Consider the following 26,317-nt stretch of genomic DNA (forward strand, 5'->3'; position numbering starts at 1 on the left):
TTCTTTGTTTTTTGGACGGGAAACTGGGAATGGAGAAATTTACATGTAAATAAAGAAAATATCTAAAAGGAAAAAAAAAGGAAAAAAAATATGCCATAAGACGTAAAAACTCAGTATCATTAAAGATAAGACCAGTCAGAATAAGAATACAAGATATATATTTGGTGAGGCCATTTGTAATATAGGCACTCTATAAGATTCTGATCCAAACACCTAGATGCTCGCATGACCGATAAGCATATGGAAATGTGTTCAACATCACTTGCTAATTAGTGGGGACTATAAATGAACATCCCAATAAGACAATATAGCACTAGTTCTGCACAACTAACAAAGTACTAAGTGTTGACAGAGGTACAGAATAACTAGAACTCTCATACATTGTTAATGAAAGTGCAAGATGAAAAAAACTACTTAGAAAAACTGTATATAATCTAAATCTAAACATGCATATACTGAATCTAAAAACATGCATATAACTATAGTCTATCAACTCTACTCATACATATGCTAAGGTATGTTTTTATGCACCGAAAGATGGGGCAAAAATGAGCAATAGCCATCAGTATTAGAATTTTTTGAAGTGCTACAGACTTCTAATGCAACAATGTACAACAAACGACAGAGTGAGCTCCCTACCTATCCTTGCCGGGAAGAGAAGTAAATCTCTGGGACATGTTAAACAGAGCAGCAAGGTGCAAACCAGTATCTAATACATGACTCCACTAACATTGAGCTCATCAATAGGCACATGAAAGCTATGGTGACAAAAGTTACAACTATATTTTTCTATGGTGGGGTGAATGTACTGGGGAGGCCACAGGGGAGCTTGCTCGTATGTTTAGAAAATTCCACATTTTCAGTAGTGTGCTAAGTGCATAGACATTTGCATTACTAAAATGAAATGAAATGTCCACATAAGATTTGTATTCTTTACTGTATTTAATTTAGATCTAAAGGAAAAAATAATAAAAAACTTTAAAGAAATGGGACAATGACTGGCTAACCATCACTTGTTAAGAGCTGGAATCTGGACTATAATCCTAATATCACTGAGAAAAACAATGATCATATGAGGACAAACATTAATATACACTAAACTTGGAGAGTTTAGTGTATTAAACTCTCCAAGTATATTAATTAAAAAAATTACATCCTCCTGGGCAGATGTCATACAGACCATAAGAGAACACAAATGCCAGCCCAGGCTACTATACCCAGCAAAACTCTCAATTACCATAGATGGAGAAAACAAGATATTCTATGACAAAACCAAATTTACACAATACCTTTCCACAAATCCAGCCCTACAAAGGATAATAGATGGAAAACACCAACATAAGGAGCAAAACTAGCCCTTAGAAGAAGCAAGAAAGTAACAATTACTTTTTCTTAATATCTCTTAATATGAGAATTAATATTACCAATATATCCTAATCAACTGAAATTCAAAAATATGAGGAATTAGAAATTTGTTGGCTGTCATACAGTGGTCTCTCTAATTTGGTAATTGAAGAAATAGGTCCAATATTGTACAATCCATATACACTTTCTGCTTGTTTGTACATGACAGTGTCTTGCCGGGTACCACATAATGGTCTTGAAATCATGCTTCTCCTATCTAACCCTCTCTATTAGTAGGATTGTTTATTTGATGTTTTTACACTATACTATGGTTTTCAGAACAGCTTACATATTTCAAAATTATTTATACAGCCAAAAGAAATGTAGACAATTAATTTGGAAGGTGGCTTGTAAGAGAACAACAAAGAGTGAGACTGAATGCTTTGCTTGATGTTCGCAACTATTGTATCAGTTTTGAAGAAGAGGACTTTATAAGTTATTCTTTCTCTGAGATCAATGCTTTTCAAAATCATCACAGCCAATGAACCAGATTATTACCTTCTCTAATGTCTCTGCCACCATCCAAGCAGAACCATTGTTGAAACAGGTAGTGAATGACTTCATGGATTGACCATCTTAATACACACACCATTTCTTAATTGAATGTAACCTGTTCTCTGTGGGCTGAGAATGAAGACAAATCATTCAAGTCAAATAGCTTTGACCATAGCAGAAAACCTGTATTCAAAAATCATGCCTACAATTCATTCCTTGGCACAGCAGAACTGTCAACTCTTAGCTTAGCTACTATGGAGGTAAAATCCTTTGGTGATGTAAGGGTCATTGAAGTACAGTCTTATTACAATGAACTGTAATGTCTAAAAATTGTTCTTATTTTGAGCTTGTACTACAGTAAGAGTCAAGATTTTAAGCTCTACCAAAAACAAAACAAACAAAAAGACTTTATCTATCTATATTCATTAAAAAACTAGTAGTGATGTATTATTTTAAAATATACAGTTAATATGTTTGGAGTTATTTAAAATTTATATTGAGGAAAATGTATTTTCAGTATTGCTGTAGACAAGCATCTACATAAGACTGTTAAATTGATTGCTGTTTACCAAACAACTTTTATAATATTCATTTTTATTGTTACAATATTTTATAAATTTTAAAGAATATGACAAAATAAAAAAAAGGAAGGCATTGCAGGTATTGAAGGAGGTTCTCTGGGAGGAGCTGGGGGACAAAAAAGAAAGAAGAATGTGATGTAGATGTAATTCTGTTTACTTAAAATATGTTTAACAAATTCAGACAAATTGAAATTATGTATCTTTTCTCATCATAATGCAATAAAACTTAAATCAATAAAAATAAATTTTTAAAAATTAAAAAAAATACATCCTATACAAATACATCGAGTTCCTAAACATAAGGTAACATTTTTAAATAAAATTGCAAAAAAATCCCATTTCACTGATCTAATCTCTTATACTGTCTCCATCACTTTAAATTCCTCTCACTAAGAGTAAACTAGAATGTGAACCCACATGAGACCGAGGGATGGACTAAAAGTTAGGGCCACTGTTCAGTTATCTCTACTGTCTCTGAGCCCTAGGACAGGCGACTGTCATAAAACTGAAAGCTAAGGTGCATACTAAGGGTGCCCAGAATCTATCTGGGCAATGACTACACTTTCAGGTCTGGAGAATCCAGAGATATGAATAGCTTAAGATTGATGATGTTGTTTTACTTCTTTCTTTTTGTTTGAGGGTTGAAAGGGAACATGTAGTCAAATTATATACACAGCTGGCTCAAATCTTGAAGTTTCTCTAATTACAAGCTGTCCAGCATGGCAGTTGAGAAGCACCTGAAATGGAGGCAGTTTGAGTGGATCCGTTCTCCACCTGTAAAATACACCTCGCACACTAGTTTCCAAACTTTGTACAAGAGGACACAAAACATCTCAAGACCATTCTGTCACATGGCCAAATGACAGTAGTTTAGTTGTGTCAGTGAAATAAGATATATTAATGAAATGAATTTAATTTGATTGCTCTTTAATGTTAATACAAAAATCCAAATTATATGTATGGCTCATGTTATAATTTTTTTGGGAAATGGGAGCTCTAAATAAAGGTGGGAATTTTCATAATACTATTTATTTCTCTTATGACAGAGTTTCCAGAAATTTTTAAGAATCATGTTACGGTTATTTAATGTTTTCTGGCCAAATTACCTGTCTTTGTCAAAGATTAAAGCCTATGCTAAATCTTTATAATCAACCTGGTTTTGATGGTCATATAATAAGATGTTTTACCTGCATGATGTCATGGAATATTTGCCCAGACTTACCCCAAGCTCCAGAACATGTAAACCTGTGGTTCTGACGTTTCTGGGAACTATTAAGTACTGAGCAGAGTACTAGATCTAAAGAGTTTGCCAGGACACCTCAACTCAGACGCTGTATCCAAACAAACCAACACTGCTGACCCTCAACATCCCCATACTGAAGTCCTGCCCCCTAATATGACTGGATATGGAGATGGGGTCCTTAATTGATGATAATTAAGATTAAAAGAAGTTAAAAGGGCAGGCTCTTGTCCATAAATTGTGTAGCCTTATATGAGAAACTGGAGGTCGGGTACGGGGAGCCAGCTCAGCAAGTGAGAGCACTTGTTGCCCTTGCAGAGGGCCCATGTTTGATTCCCAGCACCCACATGGAGGCTCACAGCCATTGTATGTCCAGTTCTGATCTAATGTCTTCTTCTGATCTTTATGAGCACCAGGCACACACATGGCGCTTATTCATACATTTGGGAAAAACACATAAACACAAATAAAATAATAAATCTAAAGCATTTTTAAATAAAAGGGAGACTTATATACCAATTGTGAAAAATGCAGCAAAAAGGCAGCCGTTTACAAGGAAGGAAAAGAGCCCTCCCCAGAAACAGACTGTATCAGACCTTGATCCTGGACTCCTTGCAGTGATAGGACTTAAGCAACTTTCTTAAGTCAGGCAGTCTATCTTGTTAAGTTAACCTACACAGACTATTACAGATACATACCCAATCAAGGCAATCCCAGCTTGATATTACTTAATACTAACTGTAGATCTGTACATTTTGTTGGATAAAGCCACAGTGGTGTGTACCAAGTAAAGTAAAGAAAACTAGTTGGTTTCCCCTAAAATGCAATAGGACAGGCTGTTTCACAGTCTTTGCACACTAATTCGCTCATGGTCCATCTTTGAAGAATTCGGTCCAAACGGAAAAGACATAGTCACTATTACTTTTAGATAGTCTCTTAAAATATCCCCTTTACTATAGAGAGGATATCCCCTTCAGCAGGTAGAATTCACATTCATGCTTGAACTTAAGGTGATAACTTGATATCTTTCCTAGGGATTTGCTTCTTGGGATGATACCTTCAGTGATTTCATTATAGTCTAAGCACAATAAAATCTTACTTTATGCTCCAAGGCATGAATACTCTGTGTTATTTATTAGCATAGTACTCAGCCTATTGGCATATAGACTATTGGCATAAAATTTGGCAAGGGATCTCACACCACACACACACACACACACACACACACACACACACACACACACACGGCCCCAGAATGAGGTGTAGAATGTTTTCTTCCTTTAGAAACATCCCAGACATCTTCAGGTTTTTAAAATTCTGGTTTTAAAGGGAGGTGGGGGGAGAAACAAGTGAGATTATTGCCCAATTGCTTATCATTACTGAACCCTTCATTGCCTCTTATAAACTCTAAAGATATCTAAGAACTTCACCAAATACAATTTCACTTTTTCCATACACTTTTCTGGGGAAAGGACCCATCCTCTAACATAATCTCAAAGGAAGTAGGGGAAAAAAATGAATCTACTCTTAAAGGGATTTGCTTTATTGAGCTGAATGAAAGCTCTTGGTCTCCTTGGGGCCAGCCAGGTGTTTCCTTTCCCATCCTTTGCTCCACACCTGTGTCTATCCTGTTGTCTCCAGTTGGCTCAGTGCTCACCGGTTTTATTTCCCAGGTATGTTTGCACTGCTTGCTTCTAACATTCCCCTCTCCTTGGTAGTTACCCTGCTCTTAATGTCACGGTTATATCAGAGTGGCTTTTGAATGGCTGTCTCATTTGAGTGCAACTAATCTCAATCATTCATCAAGACAGCCCAGCCCCAGCCCCCTCCCCCCTTTCCTCTCCATTCTTTGGAGCAACCTGACCTTACCAAGGTGCTGGAGCAGCAACCCATCCCTTCTTTTCCTTTGTAACCATAGATTTGGTCTAGAAACCATAGATTTGGAGGCAGTACTTTTAAGCGTGTCAGATCATGTTCCCACACTACCATTCCCAGGTGATGTAAAAAAAAAAAAAAAATCTTTTCTATTCCCGCTTAAAACATGTGGTAAGAAATGGCGCCTACAGTAAATGCACACTTGACTCCCCAGAGAAAAATATTACATAAAACTCCCAATGGACGTCAATTATTTTGGTATTTCTGCGTCAAGTGGCAGAGTCTATGCACCTGCTATGACCACTGTTTCCCTAAGCGCCTGCACCCCTTTGCATTCCTCACCTCTTGTAATCCTCTCCCCAAAACACCATTTCAAGCACCCCCTTTGAATATAACTTCCCCCTACAGTCCACAGGATGGGAGTAAGAATTGACGTTCGCTGCATCCCACAGTCTTCTCAGCAGTACGTTCTCAAATTTCTCTCCGTTTGCTTTCAGAGCGCGGATGGGTAAGTTCTTCACCCCCCCATTAAAAGTTGCCTAAAATCCGAGTCTGGCCCAGGCACCGCCCGGCTCTCCGACAGAGCGAGGGCTGGCTGCCGAGGAGCCGCGATCCCTGGCTTATTTCTAAAGGCAGGTTCGCCTCCCGGAGCGGCGGAGGGAGGCCCCGCAGAGCGCGGCGTCCGCCCGGGGGCAGCTCCGCGGGCCCGGGCCGCCACGGACGCTGGAACCGCGGCCTCCGGGCCACGCCGGGTCGCCGCACGGCCGAATCCAGCCGCGGTGGCGGCCCCCGGGGGATGGCGGCGGCCGGGCTCCGCCAGCAGGTGGCCCCGGGGTCCCGGCGGCGCCGCCCCCTCCGCCGGCGCGGCCCCTCCTCCCGCGGGGGCGGTCAGCGCCCCGGCCGCCGCTCCGCACCCGCCGCCGCCGCAGCCGCCGCCGCCGCCCTCCCTCGGCTCGCCGCGTCCCCCGGGCCGCGTCCGCAGGCTGAGCCCAGGCGGGCCGCGGCGAGCACCCCGCAGCTCCGCGCTCCCGCCCGGCCCCGCTCCCAGCGGAAAGTTGGGCTGCGGCGGGCGGGCTGCGTTCGGGAAAGAGCGAGGCGGCATGAGGAGGGACCGAGGGGTCGCCTAAGACACCGGGAGGGCGGCGCCGCACGCGGGGACAACTTCGCTCCGGGCGCGCAGCCCCCGGCCGGGCTCCCGGTGGTTCCTCCCGTCCCTCGGCCTCCCCCGCCGATCGCGACGCGGACCTTGGTCCCGGCGGCTCCGCGGTGGTGACACCAGCCAGCCTCCGCCGCCGCCTCAGTCTCCTGCTGCGCCGCCACCTTGCCCGCACCATGGAGTTCTCGGAGAGGAAAAGAAGCAGGAAATCCCAGAGCTTCAAACTGGTGAGCCGAGGTAAGCTGCCGGTCCGGGGACAGCGGCGGGAAGCCGGCGCCGCGCTCCGCGCACTCGGCCTCGCGCGCCCCGGCCGCCCGCGGGCTCCACGCCGGGGGCGCGCCCGCCCCGACCCCCTCGTCCCCGCCCGAACCCGGGGCCCCCGCGGGCCGCACACGCCCCGCCTCGGGGAAAGTTGTGCCTGAGGGGGACCCACTGGGTGTTATTGAAGGTAAACAAGTCGGAGGGCACGTCAGGAAATTAGCAAACAATGACACCGGGGAGCCGAGCCCGCTCGGGGGTGCAGCCACCGCCGCCGCTGGGCTGGGGTGGCTGAGGGTTTGCCTGGCCGGCAGGCCGTGGATGGACTGGGATTTGTTTTTGTTTTCGGGTCCGTCCCCCCCCCACGCAAAGAGGAGGGGAGAAAAAGATGATCATTGTTCTTTTTAAGAAGAATCAGCTCATTAGGGAATCGAAGCTCAAGGCAGAGATTGTTGACATACAGCATCTTTTCCAGTTGAGTGATTTGGGTGGAAAGGTAGTTTTAAGACTGGCTCATATACCAGTCAGACAAGTGTCATCACCAGAAAGAAAGGGAGAAAGAAAAAGAGAGAGAGAGAGAGAGAGAGAGAGAGAGAGAGAGAGAGAGAGAGAGAGAGAGAGAGAGATTGATTTTCAGTTAGGTACTGCCGACTAACAGGTGTACAGCACACTCTGTTTTGTCCGGGGAGGAGAAAGTTGAATAGTGTCTCCTCTGGGTTCTGTTTCTTGTTTGAGTCTATCTTCCTGATTTGAGTCTTTTAAAAACTGATGCCAACTCAAGACGAGGAACACACCTGTCAAAAAGTCAAAGAGTATCACCTTAATAAACGAGAATGGTGATACCTCCCCACCCCACCCCCAGTGGTAATGGTACAAGTCCTAATATGAGCCCACCCTCTGTAAATATCTTTGAATCAACTTGGGTCAAAGCCAAATCAGAGAAGCTGTCCACTTTCCCCGGGTGGTTTTTATCTAGCATTAGGATCTGAGGAAAACCACATGATTGATCATGGCCCCAGCAAAAGTCACGTGTAAACAGGTGACTATTGGAGGATGATTGCAAGGGATGGAGTCCCCCCAGCCCCGCCCCCAACTCAGCTAAGCTGAAATGGGGATTTTATAAAGCTCACTTTTGGTTAGTCTAGAAATGGTTTAATTATAGACATTTTTGCGAATCTGCTCATCTGTGTTTCCCCTAATTTAGTTTTGTACTGTTTAACGATAGAGGCCTGAAATAGTGTAGTGCGTGTATTCAAAATATTTGGCTACTTTTTCTTGGCATCCACCTCCCCAACGAGGGTGTTGACTCAAATCGCACTTTGGAAGTCTCTCCAAGTGTGATGGCCCTGTTGACACAATATGCTTCTTTCAGGAATGGAGGCTGCTTTCTTATTTACGACCCCAGGGAACTTATGACTCTATCTTAAAAGAGAGGGTAGTTTTGTCATATTGTCCTGTGACAGCTAAGGCAAACAACAAACAAACAAGCCCACCCAAACCTTGGATAGTTGTTGAGAGGGGACCTCTATTTTTATACTTGGGTGGTCTTGCTTTGTAAAGAGCTACATTACGAAAATGTTGTAGCTTCCAGAGGAGACTGTAAAATGTTATACTTGAACGTTTGATTAACACAGCAAGTTTTTCCTTTTTTTTTTTTTCTTTCTCGAATGGTGAGTGATCCTGCTGTACAGGTGCTTCTCAATTTTCTTGGAAGATAAACTATTGTATCTTCAGCAGGACAGTAACTAAATGCAAAAAGATTCACTTATGTGAAAGGTCAAAAAGTCTTGCTTCTTTTCAAAGTGTACTTTTTAAAAAATAACATGTCAATATCTTTTTTTTAAGTATGTACTTACTTTTAAGCTGAGATTTTTCTGGGTAAACTGAGTAAAGAGGCAGTTCAGAAGCATACTATTGATATGCTCACAAAAATGGGATATGGAAATAAATTTGGGAAACTCCATTGGCCTGTGATTTGGCAAGATTTTTCTTTTCCTTTTCTTTCTTTCTTTCTTTTTCTTTTTCTTTCTTTTTTTAAACAAACATACTGTGAAAACAGTAGCCAAGCATTCGTGCCTTGTAAAGGCAGACTAGTCTTTTAAGTTCCTGGGCTTCGCAGTAAGCAAAGTTTTAGTGATTACTATTGACTTCAATTTCTGTGAGAGTTCTTGAAAATATACCTGTAAATTATACATATGGAGATGAGAGTCTTTAATTGCTTCTTCCTATTTGTTGAAGTCATTAAAATTCTAATTTTTTGGTTATTTTCTCATGCCAGATTATCACCATGAGGTGTATAAAATCTCAGAATTCAGCAACGATGTTAATGGGGAGACCAAAGAGACACAGCCCATTTTCTTAGGTAGGTCCTTATGTCAATTAATTTCTCAGCAAAACAGCATGGCGTGGCCATTTGCAATTTCAGGGGCAGGGTGGTGGGGGCAGAGACTGTGGAAGAACGGGAAATGTCTGCCATTGCTTAATGCATGACAGTCTTTTCAAGACATTTTATTTTACAGATTGCCAATATATCCCTTATTAACATTGCTAAAAGTTGTAATTTCAGACATAAATGTTTATTAGTGTCTACACACAGTGCTAATTATCACTCAGTCACAGAGCCAGATGCTGACTGTGCAGTTTCACCGCTCGGAGCTCACCCCATTTACACTGCATATTTGCTGGCATGCTTCACTGGCAATAGTTTGTGTAATTGGGGTATTACATCTTTGACATCTGGATAACAGAAATTCAATTTCCAGGAAGCTGCTATTTGTTTGGTTTTGCTTCTGCCTTGGGTGGGATAGAGGATGGATGTGCTGCCTTATTAGAATATCCTTTCACCTCTACGGCCTGGTTGCTAATCCTGCCCTGACACAGTTAAATTAAATCTATAGTCCAGCCAGCATAAGGAGAATAAAAGTGTGACTGTCTGCCTCACCACCTCTTGATAGTGCCTTGTACTGCTCAACAGCTTTGCACTTCCTGGCTGCGTCTTTCTCACTAACATTTGTGGTCAGAGAGAAAAGATGGCTTTCTCCTGTCACCACCCTTCCTGGCTTACCTCCTTGGGGACAGAAGGAGCAAAGGCAGCAGCATCCTCGGCACCTTCTGACAAGTGCCCACAGATATGCAGGTAGCCAAAAATGTACCCTGTGTGCCTGTGTATGTACACGAAGCATCTAATGCACACAGTTTGTTATCTGCAGCCTTTGAGCCAAAAATCAAGCTGTCCAGGATGCTTCCTCTAAAAGTGTTTATCAAAGCAAAGTGCAAGGTATATGGTGGCATTTGGTTTCAGCTTTGCCCATCCTGGACTCTCTACAACTTCAGGTAGTAGGGTGAGGGCCAGGTACTGCAGAACCAGGAAGGAGAGAGCCTGTGGGAAATCAGGATAAGAGTACTGGAGAGCAAGGGCCAGAACTACTCAGTGACTGAGGATATCTGTGCTTGGATTGCAGCTTAGATCCAGATTAGTACTTTTGTTTTGTTTTGTTTCAGATTAAAACATTGTAACGACTGTATTTTTGCCCAAGATCTCTTTCTCTGTTTTGATTTAAGGAAGAAAAAGGGTGCAGAGCTTGCAAAGAGCCAGGCGAAGATACACTTACAAAGGTGAAATAGAGAGACATGAGCGTTCCTACCAGAATGATATCACAGGCACTGCGGTCTTTCCAGTAAGGCAGGGAACAGTAGTCCCAAGACCAACACCTTTCCCAGCACCTACTGACTATTAGGAACACTGAACACCAAAATCAAGTGAGATGCTACGGCCCAGAAAGAGACCCATCTCAGAGTAGACTCCCTTCTGTGCTCTAACCTGGGTGAGATGAGTTCTGTAAGTACCACTTGAAGCCATCTGAGAAAACGAATTTGCCTTCTGGTAGAAATTTACATTTCTCATGCAAGTGGAACATCATGTCCTGGATTTAGTTCTTGACCAGCCAAGGTCTCCTGACTGCTCCTTCCTATTAGTTGCTTGGAAAATAGTATCGATGTTAGTAACAAATTGTGAGGCTGAAAGAACAAATGAAGATCAGGATGATGCTAGTACTCGGAATTCAATAAATGCAAGCTCTTGGACAGGGTGAATGTTCTTTCTTCCTTGTATGAATTGAAGATATCATTAAGGAACCAGGCATTGAGTCCATCTTGACGATGGTTTGTAGAAAAGCCTTTGGCAAACAGTTCAGAGGTTGAGGAAGTACCTATCTGGGGAAAATCAGATCTGGTTCCCGAAGATCCTCTAGGCCAGTTACAAAGAAGTGCAGATGATTTGGAAACATAATTTCGTAGAACAGGAAATAGTTACAGATGACATCCAAAATTAAGAATTTCATTGTTGACAGTTTGTGTTACTCTTCTTAAAACATAGATTTATATCAGGCTATTTTGCAAATTGCTGAGTCCTATTTATTCCTCTGGTGTGGATCTAGAAGAGATTGACACTTAAATACTTGAGAGTTGTAAAAGGTACTAGCACATGGTTTCTATGACTTTACATAGGATGCTGTGTATTCAGACATGTGTGTTCTCTGCAACACTCTGCATCTTGAAGATTCAAGTCTGTGTCTCAGGGGAATAGAGAGTACCCTAGAATTTAGCAGAGCTTCCCACATCAAATCTATTTCTTTGGAATATTTTTAGGCTGCTAACTGATGTCACATGTCCGGAGTGGTAAAGTAGCTCCCTAGAGTGGTGGCTTGTATAAGTGCTTTAGGAGTTGCTCACATGTTTTTGATTTGATTAAGGGTGAGAAGAGGTAACTTTACCCGTGGACTTTGACTTTTTCAAGCCAGTTCTTTGAAACTACAGTAAAGATTTGAGCACTATTTGAAGGGAGACAATCTGTTTAATCCACTCAACAAGTGTTTCTGGGAGGAAATAATGGGAGCTGAGCCCCTTTCTGGAATGTGGATGTGATCAGAAATGAATAGGACAGGGACCCTGCTCTGCAGACTAAAGTCCTTTGGGGGGATGTGGATAAGACAATTCTGGAAGAAAGGTGCAATATGCAGCAATCACAGCACCAGAAGTATGAGTGAGGCCTGCAAGGCTCTTTATATAAGTGTTCCTATTTACTCCCCACGTCACATCTCTACCAGCATACCAGCGTTGTCATCCTCATTTCAGATAAGGCTTAAAGATGTTGCGGAAGATACCAAAGGTCACTCCATAGAACTTAACCTAAGTGGAACCCTAGGGCAAGTTCTGCCTGAACTTTAAACACTCCACTGTGTGTGTCTTCTGCCTGAACAGTAATTAAATAGCTGTTGGAAAGGAACAGGGAATGGCTCAGGAGCTGGTTGCAAAGGCAGGGTGAGGAGCTAGACCTTGAACTGCTGAGGTTTGCATAGGCAGACATTCCTGGTGGGAAGGGAGGTACTGGCCAACACAGACTGATGAGCAGGCATGTCTACAGTTAGATCGTAAGTGAGCAGGCATATCTACAGTTAGAGTGTAAGTGAGGGTTGCACTTTGGAGAGTGCTCTCCTGCTCTCTGGGAGTCCTTCTATAATCAGGACAGTTGTTATAATTCCGGAAATAACAAGACCTAAAGCTCAGAGTGAAAGGATGTACTATTGGTAACAGAATCTAACTCCTAACTTCTCCTCTACCAGCCAAGCCAAGGATTATTGAGGCTTTAGCTCGAAGACAGATACTTTTTAATGAGGCAATGTGTTCTTTGTAATAGTGATGCAAATATTAAATTTCTTTTTACTTTAGCTTTTAGTTCAACTTTACTTTCATTGGATATAAATCTGAGGCACATTTCTTTGTCAGGTGTTCAAGTCTCATTAATTTATTCATTTAGCAAATATTTATCGAACTTCAATTGCATGTGTACCAACCCGTCTGTGTGCTGGTCTTTTTCATATTTCGTTCAGTAGCACTGCTTTCAGCCGATGGAGTACATGGGGTTCAGTAGTGATGCCGTTGGGGTCCAGATCTCCGTATCTTGAAATTTCTTTCTTGATAAGAACTACCCCTACCAAGGGCTCCAGAATCTCCCTCAAGAGAACACACATAAGATTCCACAAGCCTCTTGAAGCTAGGAACTTAGTCCCTGACCACAATGCAGTGCTCCTCTTTGGAGAGCTGGGATGGCCACTCTTGACCTAGGGATTAAACAGCCTGGGGGGGTCCCACCTCAGTTCTTAGATGGCCCCCAAAAGTACTGCCCAGGGAAGGGAGAAAACCTTCCTTCCTGATGTTTCACCATGTATCATGGCAAGAGTGGGGTGCAACCTGAGGGTCAAAGGACAAGGAAAAGGCAGAACCCTTAAATACCAGCATCTGGGAGCTAAACTGTTGTACTCATTCCTTTTACCAGAAGCTCCATGCACAGCACCACACCCACTTAAAGGACCCGCTCCTTCTCTGTCAGTGCTTCTTTTCCTTGATGACACAGGGAGGAGACAACTCTATGTACTAAGAGTATGGCAAACATAGGTAGCATTTATCAAAATCAGGTGCAGGGGAACACTAAGAACTCCATTCATTGTCCTAATAAAAAGCACTGTTGTTTCTATTCTGTAGGGGAATTTGGGAGTTTACAAAGATGCTCAGTTGCTCAGAACTAGGATGTAAACCAGTGTGTCTTCCCACAAATCCTGCCCTTGACCACAGGCTATGCTTAATTCTGATGCACTCCCCTGCAGGGCCCTTGTCATGAACTGTGGATAAAAGGAGAGCAAAGCTGTCCCCAGAAGGGTAAAGGGGACTCAGAAAACCTCAAATGCCCCCTAAAGTCCTGTGAACCTCTAGCTTATTAGCGTACTACAGTCATTGTTCAGTAAACATTGAACTCCATGGTTTCTAAGATTGCAGTTAATACCAAAATGTGGGGTTATAATCGAGCCCCTACACCCCAACAGACTTAAGAAATGTTGCATTCTGCTTCACTTTAGAAAGTCTCCTAGATATATTAGATACATTGTAGCTTCGGATACAAAGTTGGGCATTCTTAGGAGGCAGGGGGCCATTGCAGCTAGATTGTCCCACCACTTTCATTAGTCACATAGTTACTATCACTGCTATACTAGGAAATAGACCTTGGTTTTCATCCTGCTTTAAAAATGTGAGACTTATCTTAGAGATAGAAGTGACTTGCATAGGGCCATGCAGTGCTTAGCAGTTGGCCACACTTAACTTCAGGTGTCTTGACACCCCTGCACTGAGATCTTTTCACCATGGCAGGACTGTCTCTAATCTTTTCCTCACACTCTGCTCATGTGAGCTGATCTGACTGACTTCTCTGCAGAGACTATAGGATCAAGTTTGTCTCTCTTAACTGAGAATTCAGCATCCATAGTTTATCCGTCCAATCCTGCCAGCACCTCCCTGCTTCCAAATGCCTGCTCCCCAGCAAGTGGTACTTCTCTAGATGAAGATTGGCAGCCCAGGTAGGAGGTAGTTTATAGTTTAGACCTGGAGAAGCTCAGGAACCTCTGAGAAAAAGAGGGTTATTCATGGTCTCGTTAACTCATCACACTTCTGAGAAGGCGTTTTCATCTGTAGATGAGAGAAGTAGATCTATAGACATGTTCACTTACCCTGAGTTGGGGAACCAGTAACAAGAGCTGCTTTTAAATGTGGTCTGGCTAGATTCTTTCTGCTTCTGCTTCATATAGAAAGTGTGGCCCATCCTCCTATCTTCATGCTCATTGTCTCCCTACCTTACCTTTCTATTCTTCTCTTCTATTTTATTTAACTGGAAAAAAAATGTTCTGTGCCAAAGTGGTCTCTTTCCATAGCCCCAGGAGCTCCTTCCTTTCTTGTCTCTGCCCCAGGAGCTCCTTCCTTTCTTGTCTCAGCCCTCTTACTGAGGCTGCTCTTGCCATCTGTACTCTCCTACCATGCCTGTCCCAGTTCCAGACTCCTTGAAAAATCCAGTCTGTTTGACAGTGTTCAAAGTTCAATTCCAATATTGCCCAGGCCACAAGCTTTTCAGTTTATAAAACAGTAGAGAAAAAGTAGACTGAGGTTCAGAAAACTTGAGTTTGGCCTCAAGTCAACAGTAAATAACCATGAGGGGCTGCAGAGGTAGCTCAGTGAAATGTACTGGCTGCTCTTGCAGAGGACCCAGGTTTGACTCCCCATGCCCACATGACACTTACCATCATCGATAACTCTAGTTCCAGGGGAGCTGACCCCCTGTTCTGTCTTCTACAGACCCTGTATGCATGTGGTACACAGATATACATGTAGGCAAAATACCCATACAAATTTTTTAAAATAAAAAAGTGATAACACCTTGAACAAAACTCTTGAGAAAATATCTTTATCTTCTATGATAGAGAAGCTCTGCCTGCCAGACTACATCAGATTCTTCTTGAGCACATACAGAGTCCTAAATAGCATCTTTTCAAACTGGAAAGCTCGCACTTTTTATTTGTATTATTCCCTATCTCCATCTCCTTCCAAATTCAAAGTGTTTTTCTTCTGAGTCTTTTACTGCTGAAAACTAACATCATTCCTTTCCAGTACTTACCATGCACTTGCCTCATTTTTATTTCTTTTTGTGCCTGGCCTTAGTGTGCTCTAGGTAACGGTGAAGATCCTTCCCCAGACCTGTTTGAACAGTTGTCACATCAGACTGCTTATTTATTTTTACCATCTCTCCTGACCTGTCCTGATGTAGATTATCTAGTTGTAGAGGCTAGTGTGGCCTAGATTCCTCTTTGGATTCCCAGAAGCAGTTAGTATAGTGTTGTGTTTATAATGGTATTCACCCAGTAAGTTTTTGGACACTTGTTATTTAAGAACATGAACATATCAGACACTGCTGCATCAAACTGGAGATCCATCTTAGAATACAATACTCTATTGAAACTTTAGCAACAGCTGATAAACCAAACTTTGGTGTTTCATAAGACCTCTTTGAGGAAGTTCTTGTAGTCTGCCATGCTTACTCACTGTTCTGTTGCTGTGATAAAACACCATGACCAAGGCAATTCATAAAGGAAAGTATTTAATTGGGGGCTTGCTTACAGCTTCAGAGGGTTCATCCTTGATCAACATGGTGGGAAACATGGCAGCAGGTAAGTGGGCATGGTGCTGGAGCAGGATCTGAGGGCTTACATCCTGATCCTCAGTCAAGAAGACAGAGGCACATAGAATCCTTGGCTTAGAACTTCCAAAGGCCATCCCAGTGACATATCTCCCCCAACGAGGCTGTGCCTCTTAACCCCTCGTAAACAGTCCACCACGTGGGAACCAAATATTCAAGCATACAAGCCTAATGGCACCATCAGCATTGAAACCACTATACATGTTAAAGCTAAAATTTGGGTTTTCTGATATTGGTCCGTGAGATACAATTTGAAATATTTTTTTTACAAATCCAGAAAAGTTCAAAAAGGAGATGAACTTACTTGTAAAAGCTAGTAACATGTTGAAGATCAAAATTAAAAGGCTACATGTTCTGCTAGTGTTGAACCTAGCCATGACATTGGAGCCTTCATAGAAGCAAGGTGCCAGGGGTAACACTGACTCACTGAAAAATGGAGCTTACTCCACCTAGTTCTCAGAGTCCACAAAGCAGGGGTTTTATTTAAAGAAAATAAAGCCATGCATCATACAATTCCAGCAATGAACCTAGCAGCTCTCATCACCTTCCTGGGGCAGCAGATCCCATGCACAGCTGCTTAAGTCACACCTTCCCAGGGATGCCTTACAAGAGACAGACTGACATCACCTGCACCCACTCTTGAGGACCCACTCAGGGCATTATCTGTCTTGAGAAAGGTTACCTTTCTCGGGAAGGCTGTATGTGGTCCAACAGCTGCTCTCTGGGTGAGAACTGTAGATGTCATGTTTTACTTCTACATTGATTGTGATTAGGTCATTAAAAAAATGTTCTCAAAGGGCAGAATATGAGGCATATTGATAATTTCTCCTTCCTGGTTCCCCTGAAAATATGCGGGCGCGCACGCGCATACACACACACACACACACATATGAAAGTAAAGATTTTCAAACAGTGTATTTTGCACTTCAAATCTCTCTCTCTCTCTCTCTCTCTCTTTCTCTCTCTCTTTCTCTCTCTCCCTTTCTCTCTCTCTCTCTCTCTCTCTCTCTCTCTCTCTCTCTGTGTGTGTGTTGCATTGCAGATTATTGGAGAGAAGGCAACCTAGAAAAGGATGTGCCAGGAGCAGGGGAGTCAGTCTGGGCACACTAGCAGCCCAAACGTGCAGTAGCTGATTTGGGGAACACCATTAGCTTCCTTCCAGTATTATATACACCTTGGCTTGTTCCCTGCCTGACATACCCCGTCATTTAATGCTTTCTGGTTAAGGCCACACTCCTTAGCATGATAAGGTTCCCAACATGAACTGTCTTTTTCCCGTTTATTTCTGGCACTTCCCTTCCCAGGCCTTGTGCCCAACTACACCTGTCACTTTGAACTCTTACAGTGGGCCTGCTTCCTCAAACTGTTGGCTATGCACCTTGCCACCTACCTACCTACCTTCCTCCCTCCCTCCCTCCCTCCCTCCCTCCCTCCCTCCCTCCCTCCCTCCCTCCCTCCCTCCCTCCCTTCCTTCCTTCCTTCCTTCTTCACTGGCTCTTTGTCATTCCTGAAGCATCCTTTAGGTGGTCAGCATGCTCCCCACCCTGCGTCAGATCTCTTATAAAGTAGAAATGTAAAACGCTTAACTATTGTTCTCTCCTGCTACATTGTAACTACGGTTTAGCTCTGTCCAACACTGCTGTTCTCAGAAGGAACATCAATAGCTGCTTAATGAAGGGAGGAAGGGTGAGTCTGATTTTAAACTTGGGTTTAAGTGAAACCATTCCATTTGAAACTTTGTTTCTCAACTTTTTACCTCTTAAAAGTTGTTACCCTGGTGGAAATATGCACGTATTTAGTAACAAACTGAACTCTCATTTCAGAAGTAAAATATGTCAACTGTAACAGTGAGGTGTATAGTTATAATTGTGTATGTTTCCTATTTTGTTAGGTTAATAAGAGCTCCCCACCCTCAACCTGTCCCTCTGAAATAAGAAGCTGTTCTGTGACCCTGTGTATTAATCATCTTCTACCTTTGTGGCCTTAGACTTTCAAGGTGCCCCTGAAATATTGCAGTCCATCTGTGGTGTGTTCACTGCTGGTCTCAGTCTAGGGTGACCTCTTCCACCTTCTATGTGGCCCTCCATTATTTATCATTCCAGGCTCAGCAGAAGTCTCTTTTATAAGGGCAAGACTTCTGAGTTTAGATGCTTAGAGTTTTCCCATGCAAAACTTGGCACAGGACAGGTTCTTAATAACTATTTTTGAGTGGATGAGTGAGTACCATGTTGAAACATGCTAACTATAATTTCCTACCAATTGTCAGCTAATATGAGTGAGATGCTGCATTGAACAGAGGCAGTTTTCCTGCATACGAATGTCCCATACAGTAGTGCAGTGAGGTCTTCTTTCTCTCTAAACATGTTGGCGGCATAAATATACATAAATGTCAGTAGGTTATAACAATCAAACCTGTTTCCCACACATGTGACCTACAGCATAGTCCTTAGCAGGTCCTGGTGTGGCATAGTCACTTGTGGGCAATTTAGCTTTGAACAGAAAATACTCCAGTTGTGCAGCATCAGGCAAGTCTGTCACTGTGTGACAATCACAGAATATACTTATAGAACTAGACTGTGACAACACTGCCATCTGCCCACGTCTTGTTGCCCATCGATGCATATGTGGTTTCTTGGTAGAAACACAGCACTGTCCCATCACCCTCAGACAGCTGAGCACTCTTGCCTTGGTTGTTTGGTTGCTGTCTTAGCTTTCTTTGTCTGTCTCTCACAGATGAGAGGCTCTGATGAACTGATTCAGCCTCAAGCAGGGGAGATGGAGGGCACATTCCACTCATGGTCAGGTTACTGTGCCTCCTCTTTGCACAAAGGACAGCTTATTACATGTGTACTTGACAATGTATTTAAAATCATTGCAAAGTCGAGACAGATTTTTCTTTCCTATTCCAGAAAATCGCTATCCTTGTAAATAAGAATCCATAAAATTGTTCTCTGAGTATTACATTTTTTTCAAGCATGTACAAATATACTGTGTTATTTGAGTTCCAAGGGTTTTACAATGTTTTTTACTTGGAAATCAAATTTTATATCTGAAAGGTTAATGGAGAAAACTAATTATGCTATCTGGTAACCAAATGTGTGATGAGACATTTGTCTCTGTAATTAACATCAAGGAACTTTTATAGTTGCATAAAATCGAGTGCTATATAGAGTATGCTGTGAGCATTTGTTTGGATGAGGTGTCCAAAGCAGAGATGTTTATGGATGATATAAAGTTGAACTGAAATGGAATGCAGGTGTCTGTGCACCCCTCAGCATTTCTCATTGTTGAAGTGGAAGCCAGAAGATTAATAACTTTACTTTGTCATGATGAAATAAGTGATCTGTTCTTGGAACAGTGGTGCAGTACATAAGTTACTCAGTAATTCCAAGAATTTATTCTGTTCCAGGAATAATATCCTTAACAATTTATTTTTACAGAAAAAGTTGGTGCAACATAATAGACTGTGGAGTTGCGTATGTAGTTAATGGAATTATATCTCAAGCCTGACTTTACACAGATGAAATGCACAGAGTCCCACAAAACACCAGGTTAAGATCCAACTAGAAAGCACAGAGTCAGGGAGAGAACTTAAGGCTCTTCCGTTAGCACTGGCTCATTCTCAGCTCACATATATAAGTTTTTCGATCACAGCAAGACTTTAATGAGCACCTTAATATGCACTGCATGAAGCATGGCTGGGAGCTGCCGCTGTGGAAGTGTTAGCTTTCATTTCTCCACAAGTCCAGTGTCCTTCCTTTCGCTGTTCCTCAGGAAGGGAGAGCCTGGTGCTGGAACACAGTGGAGATGTGTGCTCCTCCTGGGTTACTCTGGCAATTCTTCTTTTGTCAAGGAGAGGAAACTATTCCTAACATCTTACATCTTAGGTATACTAGCGGGATGAAACAGCTACTTCCCTTGGGAAAAGCTTTCCTAAAGACAGGACTGGGTAGAAGCACACACACAGTGGCCCTGTTTGCCATCCCTGCTTGCTTGATGGAAAGGAGAAGCTTTCTCAAAGATGCCACAGTAGCCAGCTTACTTCTTATAGATCAATTTTTTAAAGCTTTCCTTAACTGAATCTTCCCATCGTGTCTCTTAATATAATTTACTTTGTATTCATTTTGCAGCTGTCTATTGAACAGACACTAATGCCAGACTAAAGAGATGTTAAATCCGCTGGCTTGAGATGAGGGAAGTCAGGGTCCCAAGGGAACTTAGACCACCAGGGCCTCTGGGGGATCCAGGAATGTAGCCCTCTAGGAAATGGCCCTTTCTTCCAGTTCAGTGTTTCTGTGGGATCCCTGGGTGTGTGAGTGGGTTGGTCTCTGCATCCATGTCTATTTCTCTTGTTTTCTTGGGCTCTCTTCCATCGGCGTACTCATTTTGTCCTATTCTGATGAGTTTGTTTTGGTTTTGTCTTACTATATTTTATTATTATCCCTTGGAAGCCCGTTTGTTTTCTAATGAGGGGCAGAAGTAGGGTGAATCTGAATGGGAAGGGCAATGGGAGGAACTGGGAAGAGTAGAGGGAGGGGCAATCGTAATTGGGAAAAATTATGCAAGGATGAAAAACATCTATTTTCAATAAAAGGAAGAAAGAAAGAAAAATAGAGAACATGCCCTTTTAGCTGAGGCCTAACCATGGAGCGTGAAGGTGTGTCTGAGCATTCAGAGGGTTGATGGCAGGCACATGGAGGAGCTTCAGGACCACTGGGACTGCTGGACCTGCTGGCAGGCCTTCACTGTATTTAAAACAGTGGGTCTGCTGGCTTGACATGCCGATCACTAACTAATTAGATCTATTGAATTGTTCTGAAGGGAGGTCAGACTTGACCTATGTGATTCTAATGTGCACCCAGACTTCCGTGGACATGGCGGTGGAGTAGAGGGAAGATGGCAGAAACCAAGACTCCAGAAATGAGCAAGGAGGCCAGTGAGCAATGTTGGAGAGCTGGGGCTTCATCCTAAAGTTTTTGGCATTTCACAGCGGGGCATGGTATGATTAGATTTGCATAGCTGGAAAATCCCACACAAGGTCAGGGTGGAATAGACACCTGAAGAAGAATGACACCGCCGAGGCTCTTGGGCAGAAGCCTCATCTAGTAATGGTGGGAGTAAAGTTGTTGCGATGAGGAAACATCCTGGAGCAATGATATTTGACGTAATGACGTAATGAAGTAATGACGAGAAATAGAACTCAATGATATAGTGCCTGGAGGAGGGGAAATAGGAGGAGAGGGGTAGGGACAGGAGCAGGGAGAGGAAGGGAAGGGGAGAAGAGAGGAGAGGAGGAGGGGTTGGGAGGAGGAAGAGGGAAAGGAAGGGGAGGGGAGAGGAATGGGAGAGGGGAAAGGAGAAGAGGGGAGGAGAGAGGAGAGGAGAGGAGGGGGAGAGGCAAGGGGGAGGGGGAGGAGAGGGAAGGGGAGAAGAGGGGAGGAGTAGTTCTCAGGTGTCTGACTTGTCAACTGAGCTGGTGCCATTAACTAAGGCTTGGAGATAGGGACAGTCACAGCACAATAAAGCTATGTTGTGTAAAGTTTTGATCCCAGAGGGAGAAGTTGGAGGAGGAAGGAGAAGACACCATGGGTTAGAAGTCAAGAAATCATGGCCCTGAGGGCTGGCCAATTGAAATTAAGAGCAGCCCAGATAAAACTGGGGTAAGATATTACTTGCCCCAGTAAGTAATAACTCGGGATTATTGATAGGAAAGTAGATCCTAATCACATAGATGGTAGGTTGTGAGATGTCCAAGAGAAGCTAGTAGACAATTGGATATATGGGTCTGGGACCCTGAAGTAAAGTCTGCACTGGAGTTCCATATGCAGGTAGCCAGTGGAACCAAGGGAGAATCAGTAACTCCAGAAAGGATGTGGAGGGCAGCAAAGACACCTGAACAGGCATCCTGAAAAAAAAACCAAGGCATTGAAGGCAATGCTCTGCAGACCAGTGAGTGGTTTAGACATTGAAATGGGTTGTGACACCAACTTAGTGGATTATCACCAGCACTGAGAACAGTAACAGCAGCAGTGGTAGTAATAGAAAGAAGGAAAGAGAGAAAGAAAGAGAGAAAGAAAGAGAGGAAGAAACAAAGAAAGAGAGAAAGAAAGAAAGAAAGAAAGAAAGAAAGAAGAGAGAAAGAGAGAGGGAGAGAGAGAAAGAGAGGGAGAGAGAGGGAGAAAGAGAGGAACAAAGAGAAAGAGAAAGAAAGAAACGAAGAAAGAGAGAAAAAAAGAAAGAAGAGAGAAAGAGAGAGGAAGAAAGAAAGGAAGAAATAAAAAAGAGAAAGAAAGAAAGAAGAGAGAAAGAGAGAGGGAGAGAGAAAGAGAGAGGGAGAGAGAGAGGGAGAAAGAGAGAAAGAAAGAGAAAGAAAGAAACAAAGAAAGAGAAAGAAAGAAAGAAGAGAGAAAGGGAGAGAGAGAAAGAGAGAAAGAGAGAGGGAGAGAGAGAGGGAGAGGGAGAGAGAGGAGAAAGAGAGAAAGAAAGAGAAAGAAAGAAAGAAAGAAACAAAGAAAGAGAAAGAAGAGAGGGAGGGAAGGAGAGAGAGAGAGAGAGAGAGAGAGAGATGTCATAGTGCATTCATGCAAACCTAATGAATTAATGAAATTCACAAAGCTGTCATCACATTTGTGTGCAGGGTATCCGGGTTCTGGGTTGTCACGGAAATGTGTTTCTTACTTGAACTGTGGTCGGGAAGTTTGGCAACTACCCGCTTAAGCTACCATTGCTTAACTCTAGAGATTTCCCACTAGTCTCATTCCTGGAAGGCTGCCATCCTCCAGGTAACTTTGACTATGGGGTTACCTGACTCTTTGTGTGATCCTTAAAGAAAAAGGCTGCAGCCGAGTGGTGGCGCACACCTTTAATCCCAGCACTTGGGAGGCAGAGACAGGTGGATTTCTGAGTTTGAGGCCAGCCTGGTCTACAGAGTGAGTTCCAGGGCAGCCAGGGCTACACAGAGAAACCCTGTCTCACAAAAAAAAGAAAAGAAAAAGGCTGCAGATGAGACCCGTTTCATCATCATCAATATCATTTATATTGAAGACAAAACCATGTCAAAGCATGTGCATTTCCCTTGCAGTATTTAAAGTTTTTTAATTACTGAAGACATATAATTCAGTACTTGGTCATGCTCACATTTAACTATAGATGATACAGATGCGGAAATCAGCATCTCGGAAAGCTGAGCTTGGCCCTTGCGTATTAGAGCTCCATCAGAAGAGTTCTGTACAGTAGATTAGAGGATCAGCATTTCAAATTATATTGAAAAGGCTCTGTCTTTCCAAACAGTAAGTTATGAATATTTCATCTCTCACTGAATGAAGGCAAGGATTTTATTTACATTACTGTTGGAAGTCAGAGACACCTTGTTTCTGTTGTTGCTTCTCTGTGTGTTTGCTGTTGCTTTTGGTTTAGCTTATTAAGTTTGCTTTGCTGGTTTTTTCTCCCTCCCTCCCTCCCTCCCTCCCTCCCTCCCTTCCTCCCTCCCTCCCTCCCTTCCTTCCTTTCTTTCTTTCTTTTTTCTTTCTCTTTTCCCCCTGTTGGTTTGCTTTGTCCCTGCAGTGCTGGGATTTGGAGACAGCTCCTAACTACAATCTTGTTATTTTTTGCCTTGTGGATTGTCAGCTTTTTGCTGTACGTGTCATAGAATCACTAACATAAATACATTCGTACTCTACTTCTCTGAATAAAACATATTTTTCATAAAGCGAACAGAATTTATATGAATCAAGTTTCTAATTTAAAAGGAAATTTATGAGCCTTGTTCTTCAACTGGATTGTTAGCACAGCTAAGTCAGAACCCATAAAGATGGTCCTGTAAAGACACCAAAGCTACCACCATGTATGGTGACCTAGCTAAGTGAATAAGGTGCTCATGGGCATCCAGATGGTGTAAGAGCAACTCCCTGGACACCACCTGTCGTGAACACGCAGGAGCCCCTCTGCCTTCACTGTCTCATTGGGTGGGCTGGCACATGGTGAATCACATGAACCTAGAACCCAGCTACATCCAGGTGAGTTCGAGCCTGGGCTGTAGTTTCTCATAGACCAATGTTAGAAGTTTTCAGCTATGCTGGGCAGTAGTGGTGCACACCTTTAATGCCAGCACTTGGGAGGCAGAGGCAGGCAGATTTCTGAGTTGGAGGCCAGCCTGGTCTACAGAGTGAGTTCCAGGACAGCCAGGGCTACACAGAGAAACCCTGTCTCAAAAATCCAAAAAAAAAAAAAAAGTTCTCAGCTAATTCTCAGGCTAAGCAGTTGTGTCTGATGGATATATCTCAGGATAGCCCAAATGTCATTCAATACATCTGTAGATAATAATATGTTATAATGGCAAAAGGTTGGCTACTCCTGAATAGAATACCTTCGGGAAAGCCTAGGCCAGTGGTTCTCGTCCTTCCTTTACTGCAGTTCCTCATGCTGTGGGGACCCCAACCATTCCATTGCTGCCTCATAGCTCTAGTTATGCTTCTGTTACAAATTTATGCTATGATTATGCTTCCATATGAATAAGGAAAGATTGTCCCCAATATATTTCCCTAAGGAAATGATGCTACAATGACTAACCTTGTACTGTGTCACAGACAGTTGTTGAACTGTTTCTGTAGGACTAATTCTGACAAGGGGGCTTGCCAAATTTCACTCCAAAAAGGGATTTTGTTTTGTTTTACCAAATTGTATAACTACCAGGAATATATGACAGTGCGTGTATCCCTACTCAAAAATAAACTCTTATAAGTCTGTGATACTTGTTTGCCAAATTAAAGGATAATGAGTTTCACCTTAATTTTCATTACATTAATCATCAGCGACATAAGGAATGTAAAATATTTATCAAGCCCTTTATTCCTGTTGTGAATTATTCTTGTGTCCTTGTCTAGTTTGCAGTTTATCAGAGCCCTCGAACATGCGACAACATATTTCCAGCCTGGATGCCCTTATCTGCTTCTGACTCACCCATCAGTAGTCGGTGGCTACTTTTTTTGCCTCTTTCCTGTTCAGTGGCATTCAGACTATGCTGTGGAGGCCTTGGAGCTCTTGAATGTCCTCCAAGGCCTTACAGGAAGCTGGGACCTGGCAGAGCCTTTTCAGCAGAGCTTGCTGTCCCTTATTTATTGGGGCTTCACTGAAGACTACAGTTTTAAAAGGGGGTTCACATAGAAAACCATTGCTTCTTCTTATCAACTGCTTCTTCCCAGACCATGTTTTGCTGAGTTGGAACCCCAGTCTTGCATGAGTATCCCTGTTAAGCATACCCATCCCCCAACAGCCACCCTTGTCCCACCCCACCAAGGGATGCCTGTTGGAAACCTTGATAATATTTGCATGTTAACCTGAGTCTGGAATGAGGTGCTAATCTCAAGTCCTCTCACAGTGGAGTCTACTTCAAATTCCTTGTCTTCCAGTTCATTGCAGAGGCCTGTGGTGAGGAAAGTGTACCACAGATATGGGGAACCTGCCTTCTGCCCTTTCCCCACTGCTAGCATCTGATGCTTAAAGCTTAGTCTTCACTAAGACATGGTTCCACACCAGCTTATACAGGTGTCTGAGAGGAAATATTTGAGACCATTAGTGTAAACTGGTCAGCATACCACTTCCCACTGATAAGCTCAGCTTTCTTTGTATTTACTTTAGCATGCTATTAACCTGAAAAATGCAAGGAGTCTTGAGCGCATGTGTAAACAGGAGTCTCCTGGGATTGTGCAATCCTCGGCAGGCACTGTCTGGTTCCAGAACATTTCCATCCCCCCCAGCAGCGAAGCATTGTCATTGTTACCTCTGTACAGAGGCTTCTGTGCTCCACTCCCATGCTAGCACTTAGGAACTGGAAAAGCCAGCCCTTTAAGACTGTTGTCTGCCCTCCAGCCTGGAAGCTGTTTCTTCAGTCTGCTTTTTTCCCTGTTGATAAAAAACAGTGTCCTACTTGGTCACCAGTTCAGTGATCTGCGGCCTCTTTCCTGCCCCCTGGCTTTCGGACAATGCTGTGGAGCCCCGAGAGCTCCACCTATGGTACAGTTCAAGATAATTCAGTCACTCAGTAATTACTGATTTCTTAAGAGAAACAACTCAGCTCCTTTAACCTTGGCTTCTTTTAATCATTCTTGTTGGGTTTTTCTTTTCTTTTCTTTCTTTCTTTCTTTTTTCTTTTTTTTTCTTTTTTTCTTTTTCTTTTTTTTGGTTTTTAGAGACAGGGTTTCTCTGTGTAGCCCTGGCTGTCCTGGAACTCACTCTGT

General features: G+C 43.0%; 1 protein-coding gene across 11 annotated transcripts in view; it reads left to right on the forward strand.

Moving 5' to 3' along the window:
- Positions 1–6,524: 6,524 nt before the first annotated feature.
- Positions 6,525–26,317, forward strand: part of Bend7 (BEN domain containing 7) — an 85,321-nt gene continuing 65,528 nt past the window's right edge. For 9 of the 11 annotated variants that reach the window (XR_004115124.1, XM_031358752.1, XM_031358757.1 and 6 more), the window contains exons 1-2: positions 6,590–6,988; positions 9,288–9,371. Coding sequence is in view for 9 of the 11 variants with exons in the window: in XM_031358752.1 (XP_031214612.1) it covers positions 6,928–6,988; positions 9,288–9,371 (145 nt within the window). In the remaining 2 variants the exon portion in view is untranslated. Of the gene's footprint in view, positions 6,989–9,287; positions 9,372–10,570; positions 10,848–26,317 lie in introns of those variants that run through there. The other 2 variants (XM_031358759.1, XM_031358754.1) reach the window with 2 other exon arrangements.

Source organism: Mastomys coucha, unplaced genomic scaffold, assembly GCF_008632895.1.
Source record: "Mastomys coucha isolate ucsf_1 unplaced genomic scaffold, UCSF_Mcou_1 pScaffold7, whole genome shotgun sequence".
Classification (NCBI taxonomy): domain Eukaryota; kingdom Metazoa; phylum Chordata; class Mammalia; order Rodentia; family Muridae; genus Mastomys; species Mastomys coucha.